The sequence below is a fragment of the Astyanax mexicanus genome, chromosome 24, assembly GCF_023375975.1.
Source record: "Astyanax mexicanus isolate ESR-SI-001 chromosome 24, AstMex3_surface, whole genome shotgun sequence".
NCBI classification, from domain to species: Eukaryota; Metazoa; Chordata; class Actinopteri; order Characiformes; family Acestrorhamphidae; genus Astyanax; species Astyanax mexicanus.
In genome coordinates, this window is record NC_064431.1 from 4,556,782 (window position 1) to 4,569,882 (window position 13,101).

General features: G+C 37.6%; 2 protein-coding genes across 2 annotated transcripts in view; one reads left to right on the plus strand and one right to left on the minus strand.

The window, feature by feature from the left end:
- mmel1 (membrane metallo-endopeptidase-like 1) overlaps positions 1 to 13,101 on the minus strand; it is a 230,362-nt gene that overhangs the window by 103,127 nt on the left and 114,134 nt on the right. The window lies entirely within an intron of this gene.
- Positions 1,175 to 12,525, plus strand: LOC103026330 (taste receptor type 1 member 3). The gene is made up of 9 exons (XM_007251524.3): positions 1,175 to 1,309; positions 2,514 to 2,714; positions 3,057 to 3,357; positions 4,448 to 4,804; positions 6,057 to 6,482; positions 7,739 to 7,942; positions 8,052 to 8,172; positions 9,415 to 9,785; positions 11,891 to 12,525. The coding sequence occupies exons 2-9, from the start codon at positions 2,515 to 2,517 to the stop codon at positions 12,464 to 12,466; spliced, it is 2,556 nt and encodes an 851-aa protein (XP_007251586.1). The 5' UTR covers positions 1,175 to 1,309; position 2,514; the 3' UTR covers positions 12,467 to 12,525.

Consider the following 13,101-nt stretch of genomic DNA (forward strand, 5'->3'; position numbering starts at 1 on the left):
TACAGTACCAGTCAAAAGTTTGGACACACCTCCTCAATCAATGTTTTTCTTTGTTTCTTTATTTAATTTATTTTCTACATTGTGTTAGTCCTCCACATTAATCCCCTGATCTAAACCTGATGAACTGAGATGGTGATTTGAGGTGATTTAATTAGGATGAGCTGGAGCTTCACTATTGTTCAGCACCTCCAGAAACTCCTTCCTTCAAGACGCTGAGAAAACCATTCCAGGTGACTCTCTCTTATAAAGACACTGAGATTAAAATCCAAAACCAAGAGTGTGCAGATCTGTCCTCAAAGATAACTGTGCTACTTAGTAGAATCTAAAGTATAAAACATATTCTGGTTTGTTTAACACTTTAACATATTTTGGTTGCTAAATAATTCCAAATGTGTTCCTTTTTTCAGCTTTAATGTCCTTAATATTAAATTGACATTTTTTAAATGTATGTAAAAGAAATTGTAGAAAAGAAAGAAAGCACATTCAATAAAAAGAGGTGTGTCCAAACTTTTGACTGGTACTGTATCTATTCACCATAATTAAATACATTACATAAAGAAATTGTCCACAAAGTGTATAATATATTGTAATAATATATAATAATACATTTATAACAACATTCTGTGATTAATCATGATTAATTACATGTTAAAATGCTTGTATTATATTTTATTATTGTATTTAAATAAATAAATGAAGAAATGTGGAAAGAAGAAAAAAAATAAACAAAGTAATGTGAAAATAAATAAATAAAATACATCAATACATATATAGATAAATACATAATTTATTTATTTATTTATTCATCAAAACAATTTTTTATGCACATATTTATTTATATATTTGTTTATTTATTCATTTATATATGCATTTATGTATTTATACATACAGTATGTCATTTTCCATAAATACGACACTCGTCTCTGTAAAAAGAGTGAATTATGGGAAGAAAACGTAGAATATAATCAATAATGATATAATGATTTATTTGCTACTTTCCCTTCAATAATAAATCAGCCTCTGTAAAAGAATCCCTGAACATCTGAGCAGCAATTAAAGTGCCATCCAAGTGCTCATACAAATGTGTGGGACCAATGGCAACTTTATGTAAACCACTTATTTAAATACACATCCGCCCCGGTATGCTGAAATCGCTGGGGAAAGACCCTGAAGAGCAGCTGGCAGATATCTCATCCCAAAATGCTGTAGTATCTGGTAGCATCTTCAAACTACCAGGCAAGAAGACTTATGACTTACTTAGGAGTTCCTGGACCACTGAGAGACCACTCTTACTACTTCTCACTACAAGGTAAGACCAACCAACCACAACCTCTCTTAAAAAACACGTTATTTCTTCTTTTTAGAGTCTATATGTTTGGCATCACATTATTTGAAATGGTTCTTTTTAAATTAAATAAATTTTAAATTAAATTAAATCAGGCTCTCAGTAACATATCAACAACATGTAAGTGATGAAGCATCATCTGAACATTCAGTAAATTCTCAACAGACTTTTACTAAAGACTAAAATTCAATTCAGTGTTTTTCTTTATTTATTTGAAGTGTCTAAATTCATATCTGTAGATTTTAACCTGAGAAATCATTGATCTTTTAATAGCTCTTATACACATCATCTCAAAATCCTTTGTCATATACAGGGGCATCTCAAAAAACTAGTATATCATTGAAAGTTACTTTATTTAAGTAATTAAGTAATTATTTTAGATGTATTACACACAGAGTGATCTATTATAAGTGTTTATTTCTTTTTTGTTGATGATGATGGCTTACAGCCAATGAAAACCCACGAATCAAGGTCTCAGAAAATGTGAATATCATATAAGACAAATTGGTACTTTGCGCAATGTGGGCAGTCTGCCAAATTCCTGCTGGAAAATGAAATCCCCATGAATAAAAAGTTGTCAGCAGAGGGAAGCATGAAGTGCTGTAAGATTTTGTGGGACAAAAAAACAAAACTGCACTGACTTTAGACTTGATAATAAAACACAGTGGATCAACACCAACAGATGACATGACTCTCCAAACCATCACTGATTGGTGGAAACTTCACACTAGACCTAAAGCAGCTTGGACTGTGTCTCTCCACTCTTCCTCCAGACTCTGATCCCTTGATTTCATTCAAATTAAATGTCAAATTTACTGATGATCAGTGATGGTTTGGAGAGACATGTCATCTGCTGGTGTTGATCCACTGTGTTTTATTATCAAGTCTAAAGTTCCATCTGCTGACAACCTTTATGGAGATGCAGATTCGCGGATTTCATTTTCCAGCAGGACTTATATATATATATATATATATATATATATATATACATATATATATATATATATATATATATATTATATATTTAGAACATTTACCTCAATGTATTCAAATATTATGTTTTAGTAATCAAATGCTGGTATATTTTGTGTGTGTGTGTGTGTGTGTGTGTGTGTGTGTGTGTGTGTGTGTGTGTGTGTGTGTGTGTGTGTGTGTGTATTTCTAACAGTATGGCTGGACAGTGGACACTGCTGATTCTGTTCTACCTGATTAAAGCTGGTCATGGAGAGAATCCACTCTGGTTCCAGAACATCTCCACTAATTTCTTCAGATCTTCAGGAGATATTCTACTAGGTGGACTCTTCCCCATCAACCAGCTGACCAGCAACCTCAGCGAAAGAGTGGAACCGGATGATATTCACTGTAATAGGTACATCATTCCAGAAGCTATTAAATACACAGTTAAGTTAGACTATATTATATTATATTATATTATATAAGGACCACCTCTTTTGTCCACCTCTGCACTGGTATAACATGGCTCAATGTTAATGTGTTTTAAATTGGGTGTGTTCACATTTGCATTTTTATGTGGCTTGTCTTAATCCAGATTTAAACTTTATACTTAAAACACATAAGGTGACCAGGGGCAGACATTTTTTTAGGTTGTCTGGGAAATGGTTTACACTAGATTCTAAAAAACTGCTCTGATGATCTGATTGCATTTACTGCATCTAGCCACAAGAGCTAATTAGGCTTCTTTTTTTGACAGTATTGATCCGTACGGCCTTGCGATGGCACTAGTGATGAAGTACACTATTGATGAGATCAACGCGACACCCGGACTCCTCCCTGGTGTCACGCTGGGCTTCGAAAGCTATGACTGCTGCAGGCAACCGGCCGTCATCATGAAGCCCACCCTGCGCTTCCTCACCACAGGTTCCACAGAGGAACTGGAGGTCAAGTGCAACTACACGGAGTACATGACCCATGTGACGGCAGTCATTGGCCCATGCAACTCTGAGATAGCCGCCGTCATTGGAAAGCTGCTTGGCTTTTTCTTGATGCCACAGGTAAGAACTAATCTTCAGAGTAATCTTTTTAATGCTTTTTTAACCTAAAACTGCATGATTAAAGTTCCTATTGAATGTCAACTTTCATTTCCATGAATAAACATGGTCATATTTAGGATTACTGAGTACAATGTGAGAGTTGTACCTAGCCACTGTGCCCACACTCTTTGAGCTTATTGAGTATACAGCTCTGGAAAAAATGAAGAGACCACTTCAATTTCTGAATCAGTTTCTCTAATTTAGCTATTTATATGTCTATGTTTGGGTAAAATGAACATTGTTGTTTAATTCTATAAACTACAGACAACATTTCTCCCAAATTCCAAATAAAAATATTGTCATTTAGAGCATTTTTTTGCAGAAAATGAGAAATGGCTGAAATAAGAAAAAAGATACAGACCTTTCAGACCTCAAATAATGCAAAGAAAAAACAAGTTCAGATTCATAAAGTTTTAAGAGTTCAGAAATCAATATTTGGTGGAATAACCCTGGTTTTTAATCACAGTTTTCATGCATCTTGGCATCATGTTCTCCTCCACCAGTCTTACACACTGCTTTTGGATAACTTTATGCTGCTTTACTCCTGGTGAAAAAATTCAAGCAGTTCAGTTTGGTGGTTTGATGGCTTGTGATCATCCATCTTCTTCTTGATTATATTCCAGAGGTTTTCAATTTGGTAAAATAAAAAAAAATCATGATTTTTAAGAGGTTTCTTATTTTTTTTCCAGAGCTGCATTGTAAGATTTGGTTCGAGTCTTAAATCTAACAACCTTACTACTGAGTATAATGTGAGATTTGGTCTAAATCTCTGTTTTAACACCCTGATTACTGAGTATAATATGTGATACAGCCTGAGCCACTGTGCCAAAACCTTGGTTGCCAAGTATAACCTATATTCTGCCAAATCGTCCATGATCAATGACTTAAAGTCTTAGCAAATTATGCCATAGTCAGACTGACAGAGAAGTGTGATAGCATGATGCTAACTGGCAGCTTTATACTTTTTATTACGTGTTAGCTAAATTAGCTTTATAGCTAATCATGCATAATCATGTTTTGTTGGCAGTTCATTTGACTCCACTCTCTTCAGGTCAGCTACAGAGCCACCAGTGATGTGTTCAGTGATAAACTGCAGTACCCCTCCTTCGTGCGCACTGTTCCCAGCGACCGCTGGCAGGCTATAGCGATGGTGCAGCTGCTGAAGGAGTTCGGCTGGAACTGGGTGGCAGTGATCGGCAGTGAGGACGAGTACGGTAAACAGGGGAAGCAGCAGTTGTCCAGCTTGGCCGCTGATGAGGGAATCTGTGTAGCTTATGAAGGGCTGATACCAGTTTATAGTGACCCTGTGCCAATGATCCAGGAAATCCTGCAACGCATCAGGGACACCAAGGTCGGAGTGGTGGTGGTGTTCTCCGTCTCTCAAGCAACAACAGTTTTTTTCAAAGAGGTAAGAACATAACTTTATGGGCTAAAAAATATTGGAAAAAAATGTCATTGCAATATTTTGATGTTGTGCAAAATAGAATGCAAAATTAAAAACTACAGAACTTCTTTCCAGATTGGTTTCTCTAAAAAATTAATGATGCTATAAAATAAAACTTTTCCTTTGTGTATCGAAGAATGAAATAAAATATATTATATTGGGCCAATAAAATCTGACTTAGTATGTCTTAGGAAATTAGGAAAGTGATCATTTTCCTTAGTCGCAAAATAGCAAAAAATGTACTTATGTACATACTACTGCCTGTGTAGTCATGTGACACTGCTTTATCCAGTGACATGAAAGCAACATGGAGAACTAAAAACCAAGCCAATTACACTGTTAATTAAAATTATCATTTACTAATTGTAAACAGGTTAAAATTTCATTTATTACAAATTAATTGAACACAATTAAATGTGATATTGATTCGAGGTCATATCACCACATGCTCATCTAAAGTTTTAAAAAGACAGACTCCTTCAAAAACCCCTCTAACTCTGCTCAACTCATCTGCGGCTGATATTCTGCACCCAGTTCTAATGTTTCATTTTATTCTGAGTAGTACTGAAAGTGGGAGTGACCTGTTTATTTCTGTTTATTACATTTTACTAATTAGTTTTTGTACATAGACAATTCTTAAACTGTATTTGATTGGTTATGTCACTAGATAAAACGTCCATATATTTAAATTAAAGATAAAAAAAAAGAATGTATTTATATGTAATATATATGACTGTATAAATGTTTCTTCTGTCTGATGCTCACAGGCCTAGCATCTCAGCTAACTCTATGTTGTGGTTAGAAGATTGTTTTTTTAAAACATTACAGATACCGATATGTCTTTTTTTTTTTTGGATGTTCTTAAAATGTTTGTATTTATATATTTTATATATATATTTATTATGGTAACATCGCTGCGCGTTAATATATCAGTACATCTGGTAATGTTATATAAGAATTTATATTAACAATTGGCTGCAAACCATTGTTATATTACACATTTTCAGAACGTTCCTGGATCATCATTTCAACCTTTCTAAAACCTTTTCAGAACGTTCTCTATTATATCGTTTTTTTTTTGCTGGGATAATGTTTAATGGTAATGTATTATGAAGTATACTGTTATGTATTTTGCAGTTGTTTGGCTTAAAATATATTTAAATGCTTTCAAATACTATATTTAGAAAATGAAATGCTACATAAATATTTTTTGCAGGTAATCCGGGCGAACATGACAGCAGTGTGGGTGGCTAGCACAGCCTGGGCCCTGAACAGTGGGCTCATCGCACTGCCTGGCATTGAGACTATCGGCACTGTGCTGGCCTTTGCTGATATGACCAAATCTGTGTCTCTGCTCAGCCCGTATGTCCATGAGCTTTTTGCCAAGCTGGACAAAGAGAGGCTCCAGCTGGGCTCTTCACAGCCCAGCCCCAGCACTTCCCCTCTGGACAACCCTTGCCCAGACTGCTGGAACCTGTCCTCTGCGAATGCCAGCATAGTGGACACAGAGCTGGTGCAGCGCACCGCTTTCAGTGTGTATGCTGCCATCTACAGTGTAGCACACGCTCTGCATGATACGCTCGACTGCAGTGAAACCAAATGCTCCAGACACCCCAAACAGGACAGGGTCTATCCCTGGCAGGTAGGATTTCAGGTTACATACACTATATTTTAAACATTACATTAAGTTATGTACAGAAATGAAACGACTAATATATTTAAAAAGCTAGCTAGTTTTTTTACCATGTTTAATTTCATAATAACGACATATTTACAATAAAAATAGCATGTTAACAGATATAAGCAATACAAAAGTAACATATCTGCTCAAGAAAAAGATTCTTGTGAAAAAAAAAGATTCTGTGTATTATGGTAGCTGTGTGCACAGCAGAGCTGGAGGAGAAGCTGCTTACGCTTCTCATGCAGAGACTAAATATCAAACAGAAATAGGTTTTACAGCTCAATTAACAGAATTTAAGCAGGTCTAATAAACTAATTTACACCAGAAAAACAACGACCTATTTGTAGAACAGTTTAACATTCTTTCAATAGTATTTATCATATTTAATTTCAAACAATATTACTGTAGTATTTTGGAGTAATGGAATGGCGAATTTAGAAAAAATGCCTATTTGGCTGTATATGTCACTGTCACAGATGAGAAAAACCAAAACTAAACAGAAAGAAAACATAGGTAACGCAAAAAAATGCAAAAACTAAACTACAAAGACAAGATTAAATAAAATAAAATTGGAAATATAAAACAAAACTGAGAAAAACACAGAAAACACAAAAAAACAGAAGAACTGAGACTAGACTATGATTACATAGTCAGACTAGACTGTATCCCTCATCACTCCAAAAGGGTGATGTCCATCAGCACAAGGCGTCTGTGCGCTGATGTATCAGAACCGAGTTGCTGCGCTTTCCTCCGAGTGCGCTGTGATGCTACTCAGCAATTTGAAAAGAGGCGGAGCCTGACTTCACATGTGTCGGTGGAGGCGTGTGCTAGTCTTTACCCTCCTGGTGTTGTGGCATCACCAGTGATGGGGATATATATACATACAGCTGAGTAGCAGGCGTGTGGGCCTGACCATTAGGTAGTTTATCAGATGTTATCAGAGATACTGGTCACCTTATCTCACAGATAAAAGTTTTTTGTTTTTTCTTTTACGTCAAAAGATGTTGGCATGCAAAGTGTGGACGATCTTGGTTGCTTAACAACACAACTTGAAACCAACAGAATATCAATGTTAGCCATCATCACTATCTTACATTAAACTGACCTTGGCATTAGTTGTTGTCCTGACAATAATTTTGCTCACCTACACCAATCACAACTGACATTAAACCTCTAAGTTTAAGACACTAATTGAACTTCATGTTTTTTTTCCCCAGCTGCTGAAGAAGCTGCAAAAGGTTTCTCTGACGCTGAATAATGCAAACATAGAGTTTGATGCTGAGGGAAACCCAAGCATCGGCTATGATGTGGTGGTTTGGATCTTTCAGAACAGCACTGTGTACTTCAGAGACATCGGAAATTTCACCAAGAACATCACAATCGACAAGCCACTGATCAAATGGCACACAGCCAACTCAGCGGTATTAAAAAAAAAGGATTCATGTCTTGAAATTGTTGCTGTTTCTTTAGATAACAAGAATATTTAATCATACAACTTCAGACTAAATGTTACCATGATATTTGTGTCAGGTTCCTACATCGACATGCTCATCTGACTGCCAGATGGGACAAGTGCGCATAGTGAAAGGATTTCACTCCTGCTGCTTCGACTGCATTGACTGCAAAGAGGGAACCTACCAAAACAAAACTGGTGAGTTGGTTTAATCTGAAGCGTTTTATGTTTTATATTGTTAATACTGTCTATTACATCTACTAACTTTGACATCCTCTCCCATCTGTACCCCTACCCCTTGTTTTGCACCAGGTATTAACTATGATCCATTCATAATTTGTATTTGATAGGAAGCTAAGTTAGCTATTAGTTTCCTTCTTGTTTGAATGTTTCTGTTCCACCTTAAATCAAACAGCAGTATCAGTGACTGTTGTGGCACCAATTGAGGTGGAACAGGAAAATGAGCTAGCTAACAAAACAAGCTAGCTAGCTAACAAAACAAGTAAAATCCCATTTAACACAATCCTTAAAAAACCCTTTCCATAGAATTAGTGACATAAGTATCAAATGATAGTACTGTAGCATTTTTGAGTAATGGGAGGACAAACTTAGAAAAAATGTCCATTTGATTTTACATAATCCACAATTTGACCTACTGAATTACTATAATGAATGACTAATGATAAGTCTTACTATCAATGAACATCCGTTTTCTGCTCTATTTTAATATATAAGATGGATTATAAGGCGCATTATGCGACACTAGTAAGGAACAGGGCTGTCACCATGTTTCCCTTCTAACTCAGCAGTCTCGCCGCTGTGTACCTGTAAAGCTAAGCTAAGTAAACAAAGCTGTAATTCTTAAAACAAAATTTTCACTAAGGCGCACCTCTGAATGGTGAAAGAGCTAGTGCGATTAGCAGCTAATGCTAATGCTACTCCAGCAGTGCTAGCCGGGGTTAGCTGCAAGCTACAAGCCGATAATACACACATTTGGACAGCAAAGTGCTTAGTGGGGTTTTCGGGTAATGCTAATACTGCTCCAACAGTGCTGTTAATATGGTAATGTATGGGGATACCATAAAGCATTTTATGGTTGCCGCTGACCTTGAGTCTGTAAGTTTTGTGGATTTAGCAGATAAAAGCTGAGTTTGCTGTGCTGATATCTCCATGTTCGCAGTAGATCTTGTATCAGCATCATTAGCAGCACACAAGTTGCTTAGGTAACCAGTAAAGGGTATTATGACAAAAAAAAAAATCTGGAAAAACTTAATTTAGAAAGCAATGTAGCTTTAACACTTCACCCTACCTCTCTATTCCAACTAAGATCGGCACACACCCTACACCTAGGTTACATAGTAAGAGCAAGGGGTGAAAATGGGATAGGGTCTATACATGTCTCCTGCATCACTCCTAACTTTATTTAATGTCTTTCAAAAGATGATATCCAGTGCACACCATGTCCTTCTGGCCAGTGGTCCACTCTGCGCAGCATCAACTGCAGTCTGCCCACCTACACGTACCTGTCCTGGAGCTCTTATGAATCAATAGGACTGACGCTGGCAGGAGTTCTGCTGCTGGTGTGCCAGGCCGGCGTGAGCGTGATATTCTTCAAACACAGGGGGACGCCGCTGGTGAGCGCCACCGGAGGGCTGCTCTGTGCTCTGAGCCTGATGAGCCTGGTGGCAGGCTGTGCCAGTCTGGTGCTGTTTCTGGGTCAGCCGAGTGATACGGTGTGCCGTCTGCAGCAACCTCTGAACGCCATATTCCCCACAGTGACCCTGTCCACCATCCTCACCATCTCCCTACAGGTAATCCAGAAACACAAATCCATCATATACTGACATGCCAAAAGTCATGGGATGTAAATTTTTCATCAAGTGTTCATCAAAGGAAAGCTTGAGCATGCCTGTATCATTCTTGTATATGCGGTGTTGTTTCATCTTGTGAGTAAAATTAAACAATGGCCAGTGTGCTCATGGCAAGGCAATGCAAATTATTGCCTTTATGTGTGCATTTTGTATCTCAGGAATATGTCATATTCACAGTAGGCGGTAATGATCATCACCAGCAGCATCTGGCTTGAGTGGTCCATGCAAATTGACAGGCAACTCTAGCATAAAATCACTTCCACATTCAATGCAGGAGTCCCAACACACATATCCTGCAGGTCAGTGAAGCATCCTTTAGTTTCCATAGCAACAGTCATGGTTCATAATACTATTCCCATGTTCAATGACACATGGCATTTCAGTGAGTATGAGATAGAAATAGAGTACAGTTTGAGCACCGTCATAGTACCTAGCAACAACATACAGAACAAAAAAACACAAGCGGGCCTAGCACCATTCTATGCACCATTTTTATTATTATTGATTGACTGATCTGCATATTGTGATGTATCTGTGTTCCAAAGTACACGAACACATCCTTGCCTATAGTATAGTTGAACCTGAGAGGGCGCTGCAGAGGTGGAAATTAGTACAATAAAAGCATTTTTGTTTTTTTTTTAGGTTTGGAAATGTTTATAAAAATTTTAAACAGGACTGGTATGTTTCATTACTTCAAAAGAAAACATTTCAGCTAATAAAGGAAAAAAATTGGTTTAAGGTTTAGTGGTTCTTTAATAATTTATACAAATAAAAAAAATCACCCTTATTTTTATGACTATATTTTTGGTCCACACACTCCACAGATTGAGAAGGCATGGTGCTGTTTCTTCACTGCACTCAATTACACTTGTGTACCTGTAGAGGGAGCCAATACCCAACAAAAAAAATGACTACTCTCTATTATGCTGCTTTAAATAAACAGTATCCTAATCTGCATTAACTTTAAAATGTTACTTTGTGGTTAAGCCAGCCTGGATCTTCTCCTTCCAAAGTTTTTCTCAGCTGCTTCGCTATGTTCTGGCTCCTTCCCTAACTTGGTAAAGGTACCCTTGTTTACGGCTGGGTATCGTTTTAAAATTAATTTTGATTTAGGTACCAATACCCAAACTATAAATTTTTTGATATCTTTTCTAAATTGTGACCAAAAATACAAAAAGCAATAATTATTCTCAACCAACGTATTTACATAACATCCTACATGAGTAATCTCATACTGTCACCAGGAAAGGCTTTTTTTATTATTACTGGTAGTTCCCTGTATTTTTGGGAAGGAGAAAGTAATAATAGTGTAGTGTGGTTCACTTTTGGTAGACTGACTGTATTAAATCATCTCAGGGTAAAGTGCAAGAGAGAGAGAGAGGGTGAGACAGCATGCGTGAGGGGGAGACAGTGTGAGAGAGGGAGAGGTATTGCAACTGAGCGAGAGACAGAAAGAGTGAGCGAGAGACAGAAAGAGTCAGCGAGAGACAGAACGAGTGAGCGAGAGATAGAACGAGTGAGAGAGAGAGGAAGAGACAGTGCGAGTGAGGGAGAGAAAGAACGAGTGAGAGAGGAAGAGACAGAACGAGTGAGCGAGAGAAAGAACGAGTGAGAGAGAGGAATAGACAGTGCGAGTGAGGGAGAGACAGAAAGAGTCAGCGAGAGACAGAACGAGTGAGCGAGAGATAGAACGAGTGAGAGAGAGAGGAAGAGACAGTGCGAGTGAGGGAGAGAAAGAACGAGTGAGAGAGAGGAATAGACAGTGCAAGTGAGGGAGAGGCAGTGCAATTGAGCGAGAGACAGAACGAGTGAGAGAGGAAGAGACAGAACGCTGAGCGAGAGAGGTAGAGGCAGTGCAAGTGAGCGAGAGACAGCGCGAGAAAGGAAGAGATAGTGTGAGAAAGGAAAAGATTCAAGGTGCAAGTGAGCGAGAAACAGCACGAGTGAACAAGAGAGAAAGCCATTTACCTGTTTTTATGTAGAACATGGACCCTTCCAGAGCATTACATTAATTCATGACATGCATTTTTCTATTCTCCCGGCAGATTGTCTATGTAACAGAGTTCCCAGAACGAGCTCCAGTTGTTCTTCAGAACCTGCGAGGGCCCGGCAGCTGGACGGTGGTTCTCGCGTGCTGTGGGCTTCAGATGGGTCTCTGTGGCTGGTTTGCGAGGGACGGGCCCTCGTTGACTCGTTACGTGGCCGGCCTGGAAGTGAAGTTCCTGACGCGGTTCCTGGCCTGTCCTGTGGAGCCTGTTCTGAACTTTGGCCTGATGTTAGGTTTTAATGGCGTTTTGGCCCTGATCTCCTTTATGTGCACCTTCATGGCCATGAAGCCAGTTAGACAGTATAACCTTGCTAGAGACATTACCATCTCCAGCCTGGCCTACTGTGTGACCTGGGTCATATTTATTCCTATTTATGCAGGTCTGAGTGACAAAGAGAAGTCTATTGCTCAAGTTATGGTAACTTTACTCAGTAATATGGCGCTGGTGGGAACTTATTATGGTCCAAAGTGCTATCTGTTGGTTAAGCACCCAGATCTCAACACACCAGACTACTTCCGTACTTATTTGGAGGGAGCTCCACCAATACCACCCGAGGAAAACGAGGGTAAATAATTATAAGATGGTAGTCTAGATTCAGTGTATTAAAGTGTATAATTCAGTTCAGTTATAATAATAATAAAAAAGTTTTATTATTATAAGCTTTAATGATGAACCAGTAGAATTATATATATTTAATACAATAGTATAAAGTTGCATGTGAAAGAGGGTACTTGGCCAAAATATATTTTACTGTTAATAAATAAACCAAGCAAAAATAACCTATTATCCAAAAGGAATAATGTAACAAAAAATTTAAGATTAAACATTTCTTAGATATTTTAAGTAGGATTACATTTTATTTCCATATTTTATGGTTTTAAAAAATAAAAAAGTGAAAAAGACTAAAAGACATTCTGTATGGACAGTTTTTCGCAGGTTTATGCCTCGTAGGATAGTCAATTGTGAGTTTTGTGGTGTGTTTAGGATCATTTTCCTGCTCTAAGATTGTCCTCTTCTTGTTTTCAATTTTTTTTTATAGAGGATGTGATGTTTGTTTCCACAATTTGCTAGCTTTCAACTCCGAGCATTAGTAGCATTGAGTGATCGGGGGTCCTACCTAGTGGATGGGAATTTAAATAAACTAAAATTAAAATAACATGTATTTTTGTGCTTTATATTTGTATTTGTTGTCATCTATATAATTTAAT

Bases quoted from the DNA above. Each gene is read 5' to 3' on its own strand.
- LOC103026330 (XM_007251524.3), top strand. From the start codon at position 2,515: ATGGCTGGACAGTGGACACTGCTGATTCTGTTCTACCTGATTAAAGCT. The intron at 3,358-4,447 runs GTAAGAACTAAT...CACTCTCTTCAG, and splicing joins GCTTTTTCTTGATGCCACAG to GTCAGCTACAGAGCCACCAG. The intron at 4,805-6,056 runs GTAAGAACATAA...TATTTTTTGCAG, and splicing joins CAACAGTTTTTTTCAAAGAG to GTAATCCGGGCGAACATGAC.